A 20,136-nucleotide genomic window follows, 5' to 3' on the forward strand; every position below is an offset into this window, starting at 1 on the left:
GCATTATCACAAGTTGTTTGACTGGTACTCAAGCGGTCTCTTTGATTTTTTTCGTATTTCATACACGGATTAGGCGCTTCGTTATACAAGACGCAGGGGTCGAACTCGAGGAAAAAAGTCGCGCCTTATGACCCGGAAAGTACGGTATGCCTCTACTTTCCATCTGTTCAATCTGTGGCTTCCACGTAAGCCTTCTGTCCAAGGTGACACCCAGAAACAGACCTGGGAACCCATACGATTTCGCCGTATTTTGTACGCATGATTGTCGAGAATACGCTCAGTACGGTCAGTGGGAAAAAAATACGACGAGAAAAATTCCTAGACTACTTTTCTTCACAAGCCCATCCTGAAGCCGATCCAGTATTTTGGCACATGATTACGTCACTATATTAGCCGCCGTCGAAAAAAATATAATCGGATCGTGTCAATCAATCAAAACAACCTGGCAAACGCAAGTACGGTATTGGGCGAAATCGGCTCCGAGAATAAACAAGTGAAACAAAGGAGAAAAGTGATAAAGTTTGAAGAAAAATATCACACACACACACACAATTTGTAACCAACACACACTTGTAGTCCCGCCCTGAATAAGCTTTTTTGGGATGATTTACGACTTTTGCGCACATTTCGAGCAGACGAAAACACAACATGGCGGCTCTCGCTCCTCCAACTATCGCAAGACACAAAAAAACGAAATCTCGCGCGCACGAGATCCTGATACATCCGGTGTTTCTCTGTACGCTTGTCACGACGACTTGTTGACAAACGAAGATTCGCGAAAGAAAGAGAAAAGCGCCGAGTCTTGAGTAGAGAGCTAATAAAGTACCGGTAATCGCTAATCGAGCGAAATGAAAATCCGCGGCGACTTCCATTAGGTGAATGCTATTCAAGTTTAGGTAACGTTTTAGCCGCATCTTTTTATAAGCCGCAATGCGATTTTTTTTTTTTTAAAGTCGCGGCTTGTAGTCCGTCAGTAAAAATTGAAAAAAGCGTTTGTTTTAAATGTATAGGTAAACTTAATTAACGGTGTGACGGACGCGCATGAGGCATGTTTTAATCATGGATGTGCAAACGCTGTGTGGAGTACGCTCATTTTTTTGAAAATACACCAAGTTTGTTTGAGAATACTCAAAGTGCAAAACAGGGGTTCCCAGGTCTGCAGAAAGGTAGGGGTGTCTGTCTGGGGCAGTTCTTGTCCTCTCAGTGTCAGGTTGACTTTCTCCTTGGCTGTGGAGAGTGAGAAGAGTGTTGAGGTGGTCTTGGTGGAGTTAATCTCCAGACCCCAGTCCTCTGTCCATGCTCCGATCTTGTTGACGACTTCCCGCAGTCTGTATTAATTTGGCTGTGTTGGTGTGTTCGGAGGATGATACAGCTAGGTCGTCTGCATGTAGGCTGTTTCCCACGTGTCTCGTGATGGCTGTAGTGATGTCGTTTATGAACACCAGGAACAGCGTGGGGGAGAGCACTCCTTCTTGTGGGACTCCTTCTGGCAGCTTGACCTTCTTGCTGTGGAAGCCATCGAGTTTCACTCTTGCAGTTCTTGCGAACAGGTAGTGGTGAATCCACTGTTGTACATGTTGTTGCGAATACCAGCTCTGAGGAGTTTCAGCATGAGTCCCTCCTTCTAGACTTTATCGAACGCACGAGACAGGTCGAAGAAGACTGCGAGGGTTTTCTGCTTCTCTTGGAAGGCGTTTTTGATGTCTTGGACTAGCAGGGCAAGTTGGTCTTCTGTATTTCTGAATTTCCTGTATCCAGTCTGGGTTGGTGTCAAAATGTTGTGCGACTCCAAGAAGAAGGTGAGACGTCGATTGACCATTTTCTCCATGATCTTGCCGATGCAGCTAAGGAGGCTGATGGGTCTGAAACTGCGTGGATCTTTCTTGTCCTTGCCTTTCTTGTGTATGGGTACGATCTCGGCCTTCTTTCATACTGCGGGGACAACGCCGGCTCTCCAGCTGAGGTTGAAGATCTGAAGCAGTGTTTTTCCAGAGGAGGCTCCAAGATGCTTCAGTATGTCGCTGGTGATGCCGTCAGGCCCGGGAGCTTTTTTCGACTTCAGTTTGCGAATGGCATGCTTCAGCTCCTTCATGGTGAATGGGTCGCTCATGCTGCTGTCGTTGGTGCCTTGTGGGTCTGACGCAGTGGTCCAAGGGTGGTCTCTTCTCTGACCTCCTTGGTGCGTTGTTGTGGCATGTGAAGAGTGCTCGCTTCCTGATACAAGTCTGCAAGAGCATTTGCTGCAGCCTTTCCTGTTTTCAGTTGGTTGTCGTGCTCAATAACAGTCTTGCTTCTGTCTGGGTTGTCGTTGTTGAGGTTCCCTACCAGCTTCCACAGTCCTGGCATGTCTTTTTTCGTGTTAAGGGAAGCTGTCTTTTCGTACCAGCTTTTCCGTGTCGCTTGCAGTTTTTCCCTCATATACAGCGCTTTCGCCCTATTGTGAGTTTCAACGTTTTCGTCCGTGGGAGAGCTTTCCATATCGTCCCTTGCTTTGGTGAGATTCTTGTGAAGGGTGTCCAGCTCTGTGCTCCAGTAGGGCTGGTAGTTTCTGCGCCTGCCCCATGGGATAGCTGCATGGGCTGCTTCTAAAACTGCCTTAATTGTTGAAGTCTCTGACGTTTTGGTTGATGTCCTGTTCTGACAGTTTGAGTGCTGATGTCCTCTTGTCTACTTCTCGTCTGAAAAGGTCCCAGTTCGCCTTCTTGTAGTTCCAGCTGGCTGGGCGCTTGGTACTATTTGCCTGAACCTGCTTCTGGATGTGAATGATCACTGGCCTATGGTCGCTGCCCCCGAGTTGTTCTGACACCTCTCTGTTACTGATGCTGTGTATGTCGTCGGTGGCGATGGCCAGGTCAGGAGTGCTGGTGGTTCTCCAGGTTCGGGAGTAGAAAGTATACTCAGAGGCAAAAGAAACGCAAATGCTGCAGTGAAGATGGGTTACCCACGAATTTTAATGTCGAATTAATTATTTCGGGTTAACAATAACAAGGAAACGAATTGACCGATACAAAAACCATACGGAAAAGTGTATTGGGATGAGAGCATGACGTGCCATGTTCCACTGAACACTGTTTGAAGACTGTTGAAAGTCAATAGCGTGTTGCTCCTCCCTGGGCGTTGATGACTGTGGCGCACCTCCGGTACATGGAGAGGACGAGGTGATTAATTTGTTGCTGAGGGACCTGAGCCCACACCTGGGTCACGGCAGCACGCAGTTCTGCTGCTGTGCGGGGTCTCCGGGCAAGGGAATTAATCCTTCTTTGCATGATGTCCCAAAAGTGTTCGATTGGGTTGAGATCTGGAGATCGAGCAGAATGAGGCAGAATGTTCACGCTGTTGTGACGCAACCTGTCCTGGGTAGCACGTGCAGTATGGGGACGGGCATTGTCTTGCTGGAACAGGCAGTTCCGGTACCTCTGGACAAATGGAACCACATAGGGACGCAGGACTTGATTGATGTAGCGGTCTGCATTGACACCATTTCCACGACCTTGGCCGACGTTCTGAAAGACAACAGGTTCCACTCGCTAACTGACACCAATGCCGCTCCATATCATGATGCTGGCACCTCCCCATCGATCACGCTGCAGGATGTTATTGTTAGCAAACCGCTGTCCAGGTCTTCGCCAGATCCGGACACGCCCATCGCCAGGGTCCAGGCAAAAGCACTTCTCGTCCGAAAAAAGAACCCTCCGCCAGTTCCGATGGCGCCAGTGGGCGTGCTGCTGGGCCCAGGCTAGACGATCCAGGCGATGCTGAGCTGTCAAGACAGGACGTCGAGCAGGACGCCGATTTACCAGGTTCTGCCCACCAAGGCGTCGGCGTAGAGTTCTGGCACTGACGGGTTGTCCATGCACCCCAAATGTGTTACGGGCTGTGTTGGCGGCAGTTTTGAATGCATCTCGCTGGTGTTGATGGACAAGATGGCGATCTTGTCGGGCTGTTGTTACCCGGGGTCTGCCACGTCCTGGTAAGTCGCAGGTACTGTTAGTGGCATGAAAACGTTGCTGCAGGCGATAAACCGTGGTGACATTTACTCCAAATGCCCTGGCAACTTGCTGAACTGATTGTCTGGCATCAAGTCTCCCGATCGCCTGTTGGCGCTGATCTGGTGATAGTCTCGGCATCGCGCCTGCGTCGCAGAAATGAATGTTGCAACAGTTTTGTGAGTACGGTACAGCTTGCCTGAACACTCTGAACACGAAAAGCTGCTTTTCCACATTGTGCATGTGCTGAAAGTGGTCCCCATGACGGTTTGGGATCCTCGTCAACAAGACCTCACGTGTGACCCAGATAACGGCAAACACGGTTCTAACAAGATAAGACCGCTAAAACAACACGTGCAGAACATGCTAGTATCATTATTTTCTTTTTATTTCAAGTCCATAAAGGTTTAATTAACGCATCCTTTATTTGCGTTTCTTTTGCCTCCGAGTTTAGGTGGGTCTGTTGATCAGTGTGAGTTGGTTGCTGATCATCCAATTTTCTACTTCCTCTCCTTTCGTGTCGAGCTGTCGATATCCCCAGCTTGGCGAGTGACTGTTAAAGTCTCCTGTGACAATGTAGCTGTGGGGGACAGCTTGGATGGGTTGTAGGTTCATTGGTTTGTTTGGAGGTGAGTAGATGTTAAACACAGTCACTGGGCTGTCAGGAAGGATCAGTTTGACTCCAGTAAATTCTGTGTCAAGATCTGCTTGACCAGAACTCTGGATCTCGACGGCTGGAATACTGTTCCTAACCAGTGTGACAAGGCCAGTCCCTTTGGTCTGTTTTCTCTGTCCAGTCTGAACACTTCATAACCCCTTATGAAAAAGCGGTGAGTGTTGGAAAGGTAAGTCTCTTGGATGCAGCACACGTCGATCGCATTGTCTTTCAGGAAGCGTTGGAGTTCCGGTTTCTTGTTGCGGATGCCTTCTGCATTCCAGTGTGCGATCCTTAGTGCCTGTTGTCCATATGCTTCGCTCTGCCCACCCCGGGACGAATGAGAAGGGTCAGAGCCGTGGTTAGTAGCTTTTGGTGGGCCCCTTTGAGGCTGAGGGCCCGGCACTGTTCTCCCCCGGCCACGGTCCAGGAGAACACCACCACAACGTTCAAGATTTATCTGTCGTGCAGTCATGATGTCGGGGGTGCGAGCACCATGTGGTTTTGGAATGAGAGATTTCCTTCTCCTAGACAGATTCACAACCAGGTATACCGCCGGGTACTCGGTCGCACCCGTAGCAAACTTTGTAGGAACAGGGACGCCGCGAGAAGGCGTTGCTATGGACACAGTTATGTTATGTTTTGTTTTAATCTTGTGTCGATACTATTTAACTCTGCCTCGTTATTAGCCATTGAGTATAACTGTTTTATCACCATTGTTTTATTGTTGTTCTTTGGCCATTTACGTTGAATGACTTGTTATACATTGACATTGATAGTTTTATTCTTCTTCTTCTTCGTCGTTCGCTAGATAGTTTTATTATAAGAACCTTTTTTTTTTTTTTTTTAATTCCTATTAACTCGATGTTCTTTAACTCATTCGCTGCGTGTCGGAACTGGAATTCCGACACCTGTGTTTAGCGTTGGCTGCGTGCCGGTACTTGAGTTCCGACGGATATCACGAATTTTTAACGGTGTAAACGGTCCTGCTGACCAAGGGAAACAACCCCTGCAATGAACTTCTATCTGTCTACAGTGGTACCATTCACTGTAAACAGTTCCTTCCCTTCAATTGTTGGGATTAATAAAAATTTTGTTGACGGTGTGCGACCCACGTGTTTTGACTTTTCCAAGATGGCGGATCGTTCTGCTGAGACGTAGTAACTTGAAAAGAGTGCTAGAACGTGTTATTCAGTACGGTTCTGATCTTGACCTCAGTGATGATGATAGTGGAGATGATATTTTAGATTCTGGTGACGATTTTGTGCCAAAGGACGATCATTTGGGTGATGATTCGGGCAATGCAAGTGTCGATCATGACATTGTGTATGATGAACCCATGACGTAGAAAGTTTTTTTGTTTTGCTTCAAATTGGATATTTTGCCTGGATATGAAGACAACAAAAGGTATGTACTTTCAAATGTTTCATATATTTTCTAAAAGAGTAAGTTCCAAACTTTGCAAAAACATAAGGTATGTAAGGTTATCTTGTGTTGTTGATTTTTAATAATTTTTTCAAAATGGCTCTAAATCGCGCGTTGGCAGGGAACACAGGGGAAATTTAGACGCGCAGCGAATGAGTTAACTATGTTTGTAAATTGTTAGAGGATCTTTTAGTAGAAGTGTTTAACTGTCGAAGCTGCTTTTACCTAAGAGACCGACTGTATATTGTGCTGTTGTACTTGTCAGACTTGATTGTACCAAGTCCTTCACATGTTGTAATGCGCTTAGAGCCAAATATTTTTGTTTTTTGTAAGGGATAGGCGCAATATAAATACACTTTATTATTATTATTAAGAGAGGCCATTGCAGTAACCTCTTGTCTGGCCAGACAGTGGTCATGCAGCGATCATTACATCTGGAAAGGAGAGGTGATCGAATTGCACTGGTCACTTTCCTTGAGTAAGCGGGACTCGAACTGTCTCCGGGAGAGAATTCCACAAAACCCTGCCAGAATAAGCTAAACTTGATTTATAGAGATCTATCCGTGGAATGGGGACATTGAATTTTCGGTTTGGTTTGGCTTTAAATTTTGTAATGAAAGCACGTGTTGCATGGCCGGAAAGGATTTTGTGAAGGAGCGCGTCTTTATTTAATGTAAATCTTTCTTTTAAGGGTAAAATCTTAAGTTTCTTATAATCGTCAAAAACGAGACTAGATTGTTTCAATATAATTAATTTCAGTGCTCGTCTGTGTAGACTATACAGTGGTTTTAATATATTTGCACTGGCAGAGTCCCAAGATGGTCGAACAATAGTCCGTGATGGTTTGTATGTATGCGTTAAAAAATAATAACCTTGAGTGTGGATCAAGAAAGTGTTTTATTCTGTTTAACAGATATATTTTCCTCGACATGGTTTTACACGACCTAACATGATGGGTCCAAGATAAATTATTATCGATATTTACTCCCAAAACTTAGAAATCTCCTACTTCCGCTATTGCGTCCTTGCCAATTAATATGGAACAAGGATTATTCTTAATGTTTTGTCTTTTTTGCCTTGTTGTAACTGACATGTATTTTGTCTTTTGGGGGTGAAGACCCATGTGGTAAAACTCCGTCCAATTTATGAGATCATCTACACTATTCTGCAATGATGAATAAACTTTGTCTAATTTTTTATCGGAAGTGTGTATGGTCGTATCATTAGCAAAGAGTTCACAATCATCATTGATACTAAAAGGAAGATCGTTAATATAGTCAGGGAGAAGAGAAGTGGCCCAATGACAAAACCCAGGGGGACTCCATATAACACAGGTCTTTTACTTGACATAGATGGAATTCACGCAGACGGACTGCTCTCGCCCGGATAAGAAAGAGAAGAGGAGGCATAGGGTTGGGGGTGACAATCTATTACTCAGCTAATTTTCTTAAAAGTAACTCATGATTAATGACGTCGAATGCTTTAGCAAAATCAATAAATAAGACACCACAGAGTTCATTATTGTTAATGTTGGTAAGCAAGTTTTCAAGGTTTATTAATGCTGTGTGGCATGATTGATTTTCTCTGAAGCCTGACTAATTTGAATGAATAAGGTCGTATTTCTTCAAATGTGCGGCCAAGTGTGTTTTTCAAGTGGTTTGGATAAAACAGGAAGAATCGAGATTGGTCTGTAATTTGCGGGGTCAGAAGGATTACCTGATTTAAATAACGGGATTACTTTTGCCTCCTTTAATTTGGCGGGAAAGTCAGATTTGTCCAGGCACAAATTGTAAACATATGTCAGAGATTCTGCAATAAAAGGGGCAGACAACTTAAAAATATGTCCATCAAGATTATCTAGACCACGAGTACCAGATTTTTTTAAGCACACCAGATAATGGAAGACTTCGCTTACAGATAACGGAGGGATGTCTAAATTATGTGTAATATTTTTTTAAACACAAAATTGTTTCAACTTGTCCAGATTATTCTGTTTTGATTGATCAGTTGTAAATATTTTTTCAACAATAGAAGTAAAATGAATGTTTAGATGTTGAAAAAATATACCTGCAGGTACATCAATAACAGAAGATTTTACGGTTTCTTTACGTGTTAACTGTTTGATCACTTTTCCAGTTGGCTTTTGAGTTTTGTTTCGAATTTGATGCGACGAGCTCACAGTAATATTTTTTGCGAGCAGTACGTTTCATGGATGTTACTTTCTTTCTCTGCATTCTGTACCCTTCTTTCTTTGCCACTACGTTGAAGAAAATTGCGGTAATTAATCGCACGTTGAATGTCGTCTGTAAGCCATTTTGGTTTTGGGTGTTGCTGCATGCACACGAGAGGTTCTGAAGGGTGCATGTTTATCATATACTTTTATAAACAAGTTGTACCATAATTTAAATCGGCACGGTTGTCCTAGTTGTAAGGCGTCCGCCCCGTGATCGGGAGGTCGTGGGTTCGAACCCCGGCCGGGTCATACCTAAGACTTTAAAATTGGCAATCTAGTGGCTGCTCCGCCTGGCGTCTGGCATTATGGGGTTAGTGCTAGGATTGGTTGGTCCGGTGTCAGAATAATGTGACTGGGTGAGACACGAAGCCTGTGCTGCGACTTCTGTCTTGTGTGTGGCGCACATTAAATGTCAAAGCAGCACCGCCCTGATATGGCCCTTTGTGGTCGGCTGGGCGTTAAGCAAACAAACAAACAAACAAACAAACCATAATTCAAATGCTTTATCGGGGTCAGTATGATTATAAATTACTGAAAAATCTGTACAACTTAAATCAGAAAGGAATGATTCTTTATTAAGTTTTGAAAATAACCTAAATGTTATAAATTTATGCTTTCGTTTGGGGATTTTAAACCCCTTTTTTTTTTACCATGTGAGGCCATCCTGAACTCGGGTAAAATTAGTTACTTCCCTTCGGGTCTCATTTATCCCTGACAGGATGCCTTAATTTGTTTTCTCCCTCTGGAGAAGATATTTTTTTCTACATATTTAGAGCTTTTCTAATTCTATGGCCATGAGCCCTAGTACTACGAAGGGACCGTGTTTCTCAAATGTATGCTTACTGCTGGAGCTCATGGAGATCGCGGCAGGCGTTTGCCCATGCGCTAATGGGGACAGGCGATCGAGTTACAAGCCCATGATTTTACAAGTTGTAATCGGCACGCGTCACAAGTCTTACAAACTACCAAGGAAAAGAAACTGTTCTATACTATTTTTTCCCAGTTTTGCCAAGTTTTTGATTTCTGTCTGCATCCAGTCGCCTCCCTTTACATACTATGCACAACATTCGGCATCATTGCCATCAGATTGTACGTCAGTTTCCCCTCATCCCCAGCTGGGCATGCACAGTCCAAAAGGTACATACAATGTTTTTCTATCGCCTAGTTTTGTCGAGTTTTTGAATAGCCTTTGCAACCAGTTGCCTTTTAAAAAAAATTTATGTTTATTTTTTTTTTACACAATATGCATAATTTAATATAGGGCTTCATTGCACCGAAACTGTTATATTCTATTTTTTTCTCTGTCTGTCTCTCCTCCTGTCTGTCTGTCGGTCTACTTGTCTGTCTGTCTATCTCAGTGTCTCTATCTCTCTTTTTCTGCCTCTCTCTCTCTATTTCTGTTACTCTCTCTGTCTCTCTGTCTGTCTGTCTGTCTGTCTCTCTCTCTCTCTGTCTGTCTATCTCTCTCTCTTTCTGTGTCTGTCTGTCTCTCTCTCTGTCTCTCTCTGTCTCTCTCTGTCTCTCTCTCTCTCTCTCTCTCTCTCTCTCTCTCTCTCTCTCTCTCTCTCTCTCTCTCTCTCTCTCTCTCTCTCTCTCTCTCCTTCCTCTCTTATTTATATGTAAGGATAGTGAGAACCGGACGTTATTCAGTGCACTCGATCAGCTAATCACGTCTTAGTGTACTTGTTTTTCTTTCCAAAAACAGTCAACAGGAGAATAGGGACAGACATCAAGTTCATGATTCGTTTTACTAGTGCACCTTGCACCATTGGCGTAGATATGAAAATGTCCCATTACAATTCCATTATGTGCGTCAAAGGGCCCGTTGGGATTTAACCCACCACTGTGCCACTCTATATGTCTACTGAAGTTACATCGGAGTACAACATTCGGATTAAGCAAAGCAAAGCCCACAACCTGAGCTGAGTGTCTCGGGCTGTGATTGACCGTTGACCTCACCTCGGCATTGAAACAACAGAAGTTGGGGGGGGGGGGGGGGAGAGAGGGGGTATGACAAAGCATTCTCCCGCTGAGAGGGATAGACACTGACACTTGGTACCTTTTTGTATCAGTGAACGAGCGCAGGCGGCTTCTACTGGAAGCGCTCTGGAGATAATGATAGGGTTTACTCTGTCGAGGCTTCATATCGAACAATTATTCTTGCGTGCCCCGCCGCTGGTGTTATGCAAGTATGTCCAGGTTTCACAAGAATTCCTTGTTTTGGTCACCGACGTACTGAAAGTTTCTGAACGTGAAGAACTGTCACCATTGCATTTATTTTGCTCTTTTTCTCATTTTGTTCATGCGCATATAGTAACAAGTTACGAAGTTCCTGTAAATAGTTAACACGCCCGTGTTCAAACAACATATATAAAACTAAAAGTTCCACAGCAGAATCGTCACTGACATTTTGTTATTTCTTGCAATGTTTTTAATTGTTACTCGTTCTTCTCACTCTCTTCATGTTGTTTTTACACTTTGCAAATATGTGTAATAGTTCTGTTTTTGTGTGCTGTAAGTTCCTCACGAAGCACATTTTCCGCCACTCTGCATTTGACATAATTTTAAAAATGTCGGGTCTTCTTTGTTTGAATTCTTCGCACTCTGTTCATATAAATGTTACTCGATCTGTATTTCTTCTTTGCAATAAAATGGGTATCTTTTACTCAAAGCAAAGAGTGTATCCCTACGGAAAGAGGGAGCACTTCGGCCTAAAAGTGAAGCCAGCCCATCCCACATTCCAGCCCGCCGTCCCAGCACTGACCGAGTAAAACTTTCTCACTGGCACCTCGGAAGCATTGGCAAGCAAGGCAAAAGCTAACTAATGTGCAGCTTCTAATGGTCATCATTCTCGGAAAAAAAAATTCTGTTTTTTGTCTTTTCATGGGGATGCAGATTGTACTGTTCGCCTTATTTTATCAATTATTAAATCTATAATTGAAATGTATAAATAAATGTTAGAGGAATACGGTTTGTCTTGTATCACACCAAACCAGCGCAATTTCGTGGTGGTTTTGAGCAAGAGGTTAACAAAATGAAACAAGACAAACAAACAGAACTAGACACACAGAGATAGATTGAAAGAGAGAGAGAGAGAGAGAGAGAGAGAGAGAGAGAGAGAGAGAGAGAGAGAGAGAGAGAGAGAGAGAGAGAGAGAGAGAGAGAGAGAGAGAGAGAGAGAGAGAGAGAGAGAGAGAGAGAGAGAGAGAGAGAGAGAGAGAGAGAGAGAGAGAGAGAGAGAGAGAGAGAGAGAACTGATTTTCATTGCTGTAAAGAATGTGTAGAGAACTGACAAATCCCATTACTTTCAATAGATTCACAAATAATATGTAAAATGTATGAAGATAAGTCTGAGTTTCTGTCTGCGTGTATAGTCTTTTTTGCTGTCTGTATCTCTTCAAATACTGCATGAGCGCCTGTGAAATAGTTTTCAGATGCTCACAGTACGACCAGTGTGTTTTCTTTACAAAAACTAAATAAAACAGTCTTTTCGATAGTTATATAAGTAGCCGAAAACAAAAACAGTCCGTCACTCTTCTATTCCTCCTTGCTCGGTGGCAACGTTTTCTTCGGTCAAGCCATAACGCTGTTGTAGATTCGGCGCCGGCTCTTCGCATCACTTTTGCAAGTGGCGTGAAGAAGGGTCAGTGAACGCCTCTTTCCGTAGGGATACACTCTTTGCTCAAAGTTTCTCAACAGGGAGATCTTGCAGTGCATGTGACATTTCATACTTTCCTGTCACTCTGTTAATTAATCTTTTTTAATTCCAACAGTATTCTTTGTTAGTTTATTTGTGGTCTTTTGCTCAAAGTTCTTCAACAGGGAGATCCTGCCCCATTGTATTTGACAATTTTCAATTTTTATTCGTCTGTTTATTTTTTGTTCGACTAATAACTTCATTGTTCTTCATTGCAAAACGTTGGGTGATCTTTTACTGCCTGCAGTGATGACCATATCACCAAGAAAATTACATGGTAATTTGCATCAAGATTGCAGTATATTTCAGCCGGCCAATGATCGACAGTACACTGCTTCAGATCTGCTCTCATTGCTTTACTTATCATTGCAAAGGCTCAGAACATTTCATGGGAGCAGTGAGCTGTTTTATGCTATGACATAACTGAACCCAAGTGACCTGGATACCATTTTGTTTTAAGGGACATCGCTTTGATGGTTTTATGTTATGTGCAGATTGCTCATTGCTCATTGTGATAATAAATTAGTTGGGTGGCTGCTTCATCCGAGTCACGTTTTGTTACATGTTACTGTGATTATGTGTGGATTGGTGGGCCTCCTTTTTAGTCACTTTTCTTCCACTGATGATACCGTGATTGAAGTTGCATTGCTGCTCCCACCTTTGATTCCCGTTTCAGTCGTTCATTTTTCTGTATATGAGTGGATTGGGGTAATTCAAATGACATAGTATACATTAATCAACATTAGACAATCAATGACTTCAATACAGCAATTGCAGGCAAGATCAGGACATTTCCCATGGATGAATGCGTTCATATCATTGATTAAATTTGCGCATATTGCGCAAGTGAAACTTTATAACGAAGGGGTTATTTTTTCCAGTCATTTGAGTTTAACAAATATTTTGGTAGTTGTTGTGCATGAACTTCAGTTCGTCCAGGACCATTCTACAAAGTTTCGAGTCTATAGGTAAAATGGTCGGACATTTACCTTTTCTCCAAAACTGAGGTGTTACCAAATTACACCTCCGAAATTGTCAATGGCGCGGAAGGTTTCCTGAATAAGCATGGCCTTGAACCCAGCTCTAACTGCTTTCTTCGGGTCACCAATGAGGGATGAGGCGTGTGTTTGTGAATACTAAAAAAATAGGCGACTATGGCTGCACCATTGGAACCCCTTTCATGACCGTGCCTTACAAAACAAGGCAAAATATGGTATGAAGGAGTTAGTTTGATTTTACGTTGGAACGTTCTTTTATGCGGAGTTCCATTCTACGTTTTCAAAGTCGAACACACAACACAACACACACACGGCCAATCACTAAACCTTGAGGGACCCCGCATTTCACAACCTCCTTTGTAGATATTTTACAGTTTAAGGCAGTATATTGAGTTCTGTCCTTTAAATAGGATGCAAATAAATTACACACTGAACTGTTTCTGATATACAACTGTAGTTTCTAAGAGCGACTGAGTTGAAGTGCCAGAGACACAGAACGAGTAGTACAGAGAGAGAGAGACTCGGAGAGAGAGATAAGTCGCCGATTTTTATTCGCGAGACCTCTTTCCCTCTCTATGCCTCATCACTATCTGCACGCATTTTTGTCACTCTCTTGTGGACGTCAAGCCCTTCTAATCTTGAGTCCGATCTCGTGACAAAAACAGGTAACACGACCTGCTTGCAGCAAGTACAAGATGACACGCTTAAGTACCAAGCTGTGGCGTATTTTACTTTTTACCTTGACACACACACACACACATATACATACAGACAAACACATGCACACCCACGCATACGCACGCAAGCACAAACACTGTGTGTGTGTGTGTGTGTGTTTGATTATGTGTATTTTTTGTATGTACACTCTTCAAAAAAAGTTAGGGATCACTTTTTTTACAAGCACGCCACACAAAACAGACAAGACCGAATTCTTTCATTTTTTAAAAATTATATAATTGAACAACCAAAGAGTAATGACAAACAAAGCAAAGATCGAACGCGACAACCCTCGAAAATGGAATTCACAACAATGTGAATCAGTGTCAATAACGCGTGTGCCCTCCGTTGTGTGCCAGGCATTCAACACATCGTTGGCGCATGGAGTGGATCAGGTTGCATATGAATGCTCGGGGAACTCCATTCCACTCCTGCTGGAGCCATTGCAGCAGTTGACCCAGATTGGCAGGAGGAGGGTGATGTTGCTGTACCCGACAACAAAGCTCGTCCCACATGTGCTCTATGGGGTTCAGGTCCGGGCTGTTGGCTGGCCACAGCATCCTGTTGACCCTGGCCTGCTGGATGAAGGTGTTTACAGCTGCAGAGCGATGGGGAGGTGCGTTGTCATCCTGAAGAATCGCACGAGGGCCGATCGCTTGGAGGGCTGGAACGACCAGGGGTAGCAGACACCAGTCAAGTTGCCCACTAAATGGTACAGAGGTGTCCTTAGACGTGTGCTGATCCCTCCCCAGACCATCACAGAGCCTCCGCCAAAACGCTGTCGTTCCAAAACAACGCCTTCTGCGAAGCGCTCTCCGCGACGCCTCCACACTCGGATGCGACCATCAGAGGTTCCAAGCAAAAGCGGGACTCATCTGTAAACAACACCTGAGCCCACTGCTGACGTTGCCACCTCACATGTTGAGTGCACCAGGCTCGGCGAGCTGCTCGGTGATTAGCAGTCAGGGTTGTTCCTCGGACTGGACGCCTTGCACGCAAGCCAAAGTTGTGTAAGCGGTTTCGGATCGTCTGACCACTAACAACAGTGTTGGTGGTAGCTTGTAGGCGTTGCCTAATGTTGTTTGCCGTAGCCATCCTTTGTTGCATGGCCTGCCTCTGAATGAAGCGATCCTCTCTTTGTGTGGTGACTCTGGGCCGACCAGAACGTTGTCGCTCCTGCACTCTTCCAGTTGTGTGGAATCTCTGTTTTAGTCTGATGATGACTGAGGGAGCCACTGCAAGCCTCTGGGCCACTTGCCTGGCAGCAACACCGTCTTATAGCCATCCTATTGCCCTTCCTCTATCCAAATCGCTCAGTTTTCTTCGTGGGGGCATGTTGCTACTGTGCATAATTGTGTCAGCGTGTCAACCTTTAAACACAAGCTGGTGAGCGATGTTCATAGCCAGGACCCTGTTGTAGCACGTGCATCACAACCTTTTGCCCTGGCATGCGTTCCGCAAATTTCATGGGGCTATAAAAAACACCCTTTTTCTTCCAAAATGCAGAAGCTTTTGAGAAGTCCCACAAAGGAAAATAACTCTGCCTGCCAAACAAAATTCTAGGTCAAGACTCATTGTTCATTTGTTAATTCAAACACATTAATCTTTTAATTATTATGTCGATGTTTAATTTATTGGCAATTTTTTATAATTAGATCCGTTTTTTCAACCGATCCTTAACTTTTTTTGAAGAGTATATGTATGTTTGGTTTTACAGAGCAGAAATGTAACTATACTGTCCCTTGATCCTCCTGAAGTCTGTCCCCGTAGTAAGATTCTGTTAGGCATTTAAGAACCAATAGCTGACCTTAATGGCATTAAATTGATGTTAATATTTCTTTCTTGTTGCAGGGTCAGGAGATATATGACGACTGCAATGAAGAGGTGAGACAGGCTAGACAGGTCACAGTGTGTGAATGAGTGAGTGTCATGCTTGTGTACATGTGTGTGTGTGTGTGTGTGTGCTGCTTTGTGCATGCACTCACCAGAATAATTGGAATAAATCTAAGTACAGGGGACTTCCACTTTATCGCATTTCTGTAAACCCAAAATTTGATTATTATATAAATGCGATGGAATGCTTGGACCCCGAATAAAAACGGGACCTACTTTTTTCTCGAGGTCATCAAACTTGCAAGGTGTACCTCGTGGGTTGAACTTGTGATCCCTTAGGCAGCTTGCTAACAAAAGCAGGTTGCATATGAGTCATTCTCCAAACCTGGTGAATTTTTAGGTCGGTCACTTGCAATGAAATTTTCACAGAAGCAAATGTGGTTAGACCTTCCCCCCTGTTTTTCTGGATAAAGATATGTTTGAAGAAGCACCCACAGCAAAATGAATGAACATATTTGTATTTTGATATTTAATAGTGTTAAAATGTCAGTAAATCAACTAAAATGGCGTCAGAAAAATGGGAACAGGCTCGGTACATATATTGGAAGCTAGTCAGTTCAATTACACGATAAGTTGATTTTGGATGATTTGTTGAAAAGTCACTTTGTGAAACGATAAAGGTTCATTCCTGTGCAATTGTTGTTATTTCCTTTGTGTGTGAGACCCCCAAAAATGAAGTTGAAAACAGCGTTACGTACGCATCGAATGTTTTCACGCTCACATTTTTCCGACCTCTGTAACCAAATGAATTTCTTTACAATCACTAATTCTTTTGTGATCAAGTCAATAAGTGCAGCTTGAAGATGCAGAAAATGCATTCATTCAACCGAGGACACATTTTGGACGAATTTGATGTCTCAGAGTGTTTTGTGTTACACGTGATGCGTTCGTAACGGCCGTTTTCATTATAAGCTAGCATAAATTCAACTGAATAAAAGCATACATTTTGACGTTTGCCCCTTTGTTAATCACCAAGCCATACAGATGCGTGACATTTTTTTCACAATTTGTCGTGAATTATGGTGTCATTCCCAAAAAAAGGTGTTTTGGAAGTGTACGTTCGTAACGCCCTTTGCTACCAGCGAAGATGCAGACCCTGATTGCTTGTACATAGCCAATTTCTCACCATTATGATTACATATGTGCCAATGTTTACTTGTTAGCATGTAAAAAAAAAATGTAAAAAAATGATTAAAACAAAAATTGAAAATAAATATTGAAAAAATATTTTGAAAAAAATATTGATATAAAATATTGAGAAAAAAAATCAAATAAGAAATGTAAAAACCCTCCTTATAGATGCTTATCAAACACTAATGAGCACAACATTCAATTACTTAATATGACTGCATAATTTTATGAACAAAATTGTGCCCCCCCCCCCCCCCCCCCCCCCCCATTCAGATCCCTGTTATTTGTCAGAAAAAGTATATATATATTTCTTGCTTTTTCTTTTCTTGCAAACTGTCATTCTGATAACAAAAACCTTGTTATTATTAATTCAACTCAAATTAATCCAGCTTTATTTTTGGGCCATATTCCCATTTTTGTTAACCAGTTTTGGAGAATGACTCACATGCCACTTTCAAGTGTGACCGTCCACCCTCATTGGGTACACAAATTGAGCGATTGCGTCAGTCTAATTGCCTAAGCCACTTATCAGAGAACAGCAAGTATTGAAATGAACAAGTGATCTTCATCCTCAAAAAAGGATGATTGCCGCAAGCTCATAATTATGTTTCTCATTCTCGATGGCACTCTAACTAATACTTACGTACACAGCCATACACAGGAACCAGCTTTTATTCCTGACCAGACATAGTCCTTAGTTAAATCAAACACAACACAGAAGAACATGGCAACACTTTTATTCAACGACTTGAATAAATTACATATACAAGGAATATGAACACTCTCACTCTGTCCGCCATTCGCTCGACTACACAAGACGTTCATTCACACAGTCTAACATAACCACACGTAAATAACAACATAAAAGGACTTAGATTCTGATAAAATGTTCACGTCCGCAGGCACTGTCAAAACCCATAAGTGGGATTGAGGAGAAAGGGGGAGTGAGTTCAATTCATAGTTTGGGGGAAGAATGGGAGCACAGCCTGAAGAGAAGGGTTAAGGTACTGGAATACACTGAGTCGCTTCTCCAGTCACCCAGGAGCTTGATGAAGTGGAGAGGAACCCCGGACTGCAGCAGCCATGTGGCACCCCCTTCACGAAGACTGTGCGTGGAAAAGTGTGCACGTGGAAAGACCGAGGGCGACGAGGTGGGAAGCCAGGATTCGCCGAACGGAAGCGGCAGCAGGGACGAAGGTGGAGCCGAGAGGGAGAAGAGAGGGAGATGCGAAGGAAGGTCAGGTGCTAGGGAGAGGAAGTGCTGGAGGGCAGTCACAGGGCACAGGGGGTGTCCTGGGTAGCGAGGAAGGACTGCAGTGTGCACCCTCTCCCCAAACTGAATGACCTTGGACCGCCGGATGGTGAGGGCGGCCCCGTGGCGTGTGAAGCGAAGGTCGCCCCTGGTGATTGGAGGAGGGCCGCGAACGTGGTGATGGTACTGACGCGTAGAAGCCCAAAGAAGCATGTGGTGAGAACCGCCCAGAAACAAGCGTCCTGCAGCTTGTCCCTCACAAGTCTGTCGTGGATGCAGGACAGGAAAGGGGGAGCTTGAAGGCAGCGGGGCCGCCTTTGACTCGCTTAATGGGAGTGCTGCTTGAAATTCTGCTCAAGGGGATTTGGGAGGTTGCAATCAAAGCGGAGGAGGCGGACAATGTCTAAATACTGCCTGACAGAAGAGGGAGTTAGGGAGCGAGCGAGGAAGGCAGCATATACCGACACAGGGAGGTTGGGGTGGCTGGAATGGGAGGTGTGTTTGTGAGGTGGCAGAACCTCACATAAGCTTTGAGATGGGAACAGTACGTCAACCTGGATGAAGCAGCGAATGTGTGAAGGCGCAGCTGGCTGATTTCCTGGTCCAGGCTGTCAATCAAGGATCTGCCAGCAGGGTCTGGAGAGTAGAAACGACAGGAATTTGTCAGACACGTGCGCAGTAATGTCAAAGGGGGAGAGGAGGAGGGGCTGGGGAAGGGCTGAGAGAAGGGCGCTCAGACGCCTAGCTTGGCCAGGCAGGTGGAGTCGTGAGACGGCGTCTGGTATGTGGTTGTCTGCCCCAGGAATGTGGGCAGCGGAAATGGTGATGTCCATAGCGATGGCCAGGGTGTAAGTTGGCGCAGCAAATGAACTGCAGGCATGCAGGGGAAAGTGCCCTTGACCAGCATGGCCTGAGCAGCGGTGTTGTCTGTGATGACAATAACAAGGCGATGTTGCAGCAGTGATGCCCAGCGATGTAGAGCGCCGACTTTAATATTGAGCTCCTTCACGTTGATGTGAGTGAGGGCGAGGTGCGGGCTGTCGGGCAGTAAAACCAGTCCCCTTGTCAGAATGCTCCACCGGCGTCAGGACTGGCATCACAGTTCATCGTCACTGTAGGACGGCTGTCCCACAGGCGGCGACGAAGGGAGGGGGTGTTGAGGACTGCGGACCACCAGGTAAGATCTGCAAGTGGGGGCTGGACTCGGAATTTGTGGTGGTCTGCTTTGAGGTTGGCGATTGCGTCAAACACGCGACAAACATGTATGCGGCCCCATGGGATGACATAAGACGCCCGGCTCAGCTTTCCGGCAAGACGCTGTAGCTGTTTTCGGGTGAGGCATGTTTTTCTGCAACTGTGGTGGAGATGCGCTACTTGGTTTTGCCAGGGAGAGAATGCCTGTATCAGAGTTGATGGTTACGCCGAGGAATGTGACTTGTTGTGCGGGACCCTTGATTTTTTTCAAACGCTATGCAGAACCCCAGTGATCGCAAAAGTCTTATAATGGCGTTGAGGGTAAGTTGGCATTCACTGCTGGTAGGGGCGCATAGAAAAAATTCGTCCAAATACACCACAACCGCGCTGAGGCCTTGACGTTGTAAATGTTGCCGAATGGCTTGCGTGAGGCGGTGAAAGATAGCTGGGGCTTTCCTAGCGCCAAAGGGGAGCCGTGTGTCGCGGAGAAAGGTGGGGGAGGAATTGCCCTTGAAAGTCCAGTGAAGACCGGTCCACGCGCAAGAGGATTGATGGATTTTCACTGACCTGTAAGTGCTCTTGAGGTCAATCTTGGTCATGTAGCATCCTGGTGAAAGTAGAGCTACAGCATCCTGGAGGGACTGGAAGCGGACGGGGTCTTTGGAGGCATGGGCATTTAGAGACGAATGAGAGGGAGAGCTGAGGTCATGAATGAGACGAATTCCGCAATGGGGCTTAGGGATGGCTCTGAGGGGGCTAGTGACGGGAGGGGGGGAATCAAGAACTTCGAGGCGGCCTTCAGCTATTTCTACTCCGCAGATTTGATCCTCGACTAGTCCACGCGTTTCTGGGGAGGTGGCTGACCTGTAGTTTGCTGGGTGCAGCAGCTGACTAGGCGTAGGGGCAGTGGTAGAGCTGTGGTCTCTGAGACGAAAACCATTGCGAATGCCCTGGA

The 20,136-nt window shown here is 44.6% G+C and overlaps 1 protein-coding gene across 1 annotated transcript in view; it reads left to right on the top strand.

Moving 5' to 3' along the window:
- LOC138983143 (uncharacterized) overlaps positions 1 to 20,136 on the top strand; it is a 210,632-nt gene that overhangs the window by 83,840 nt on the left and 106,656 nt on the right. The window contains exon 6 of the mRNA XM_070356552.1: positions 15,563 to 15,595. Coding sequence (XP_070212653.1) covers positions 15,563 to 15,595 — 33 coding nt within the window. The remainder of the gene's footprint in view (positions 1 to 15,562; positions 15,596 to 20,136) is intronic.

Source organism: Littorina saxatilis, linkage group LG12 (assembly GCF_037325665.1).
Source record: "Littorina saxatilis isolate snail1 linkage group LG12, US_GU_Lsax_2.0, whole genome shotgun sequence".
Lineage (NCBI taxonomy): Eukaryota > Metazoa > Mollusca > Gastropoda > Littorinimorpha > Littorinidae > Littorina > Littorina saxatilis.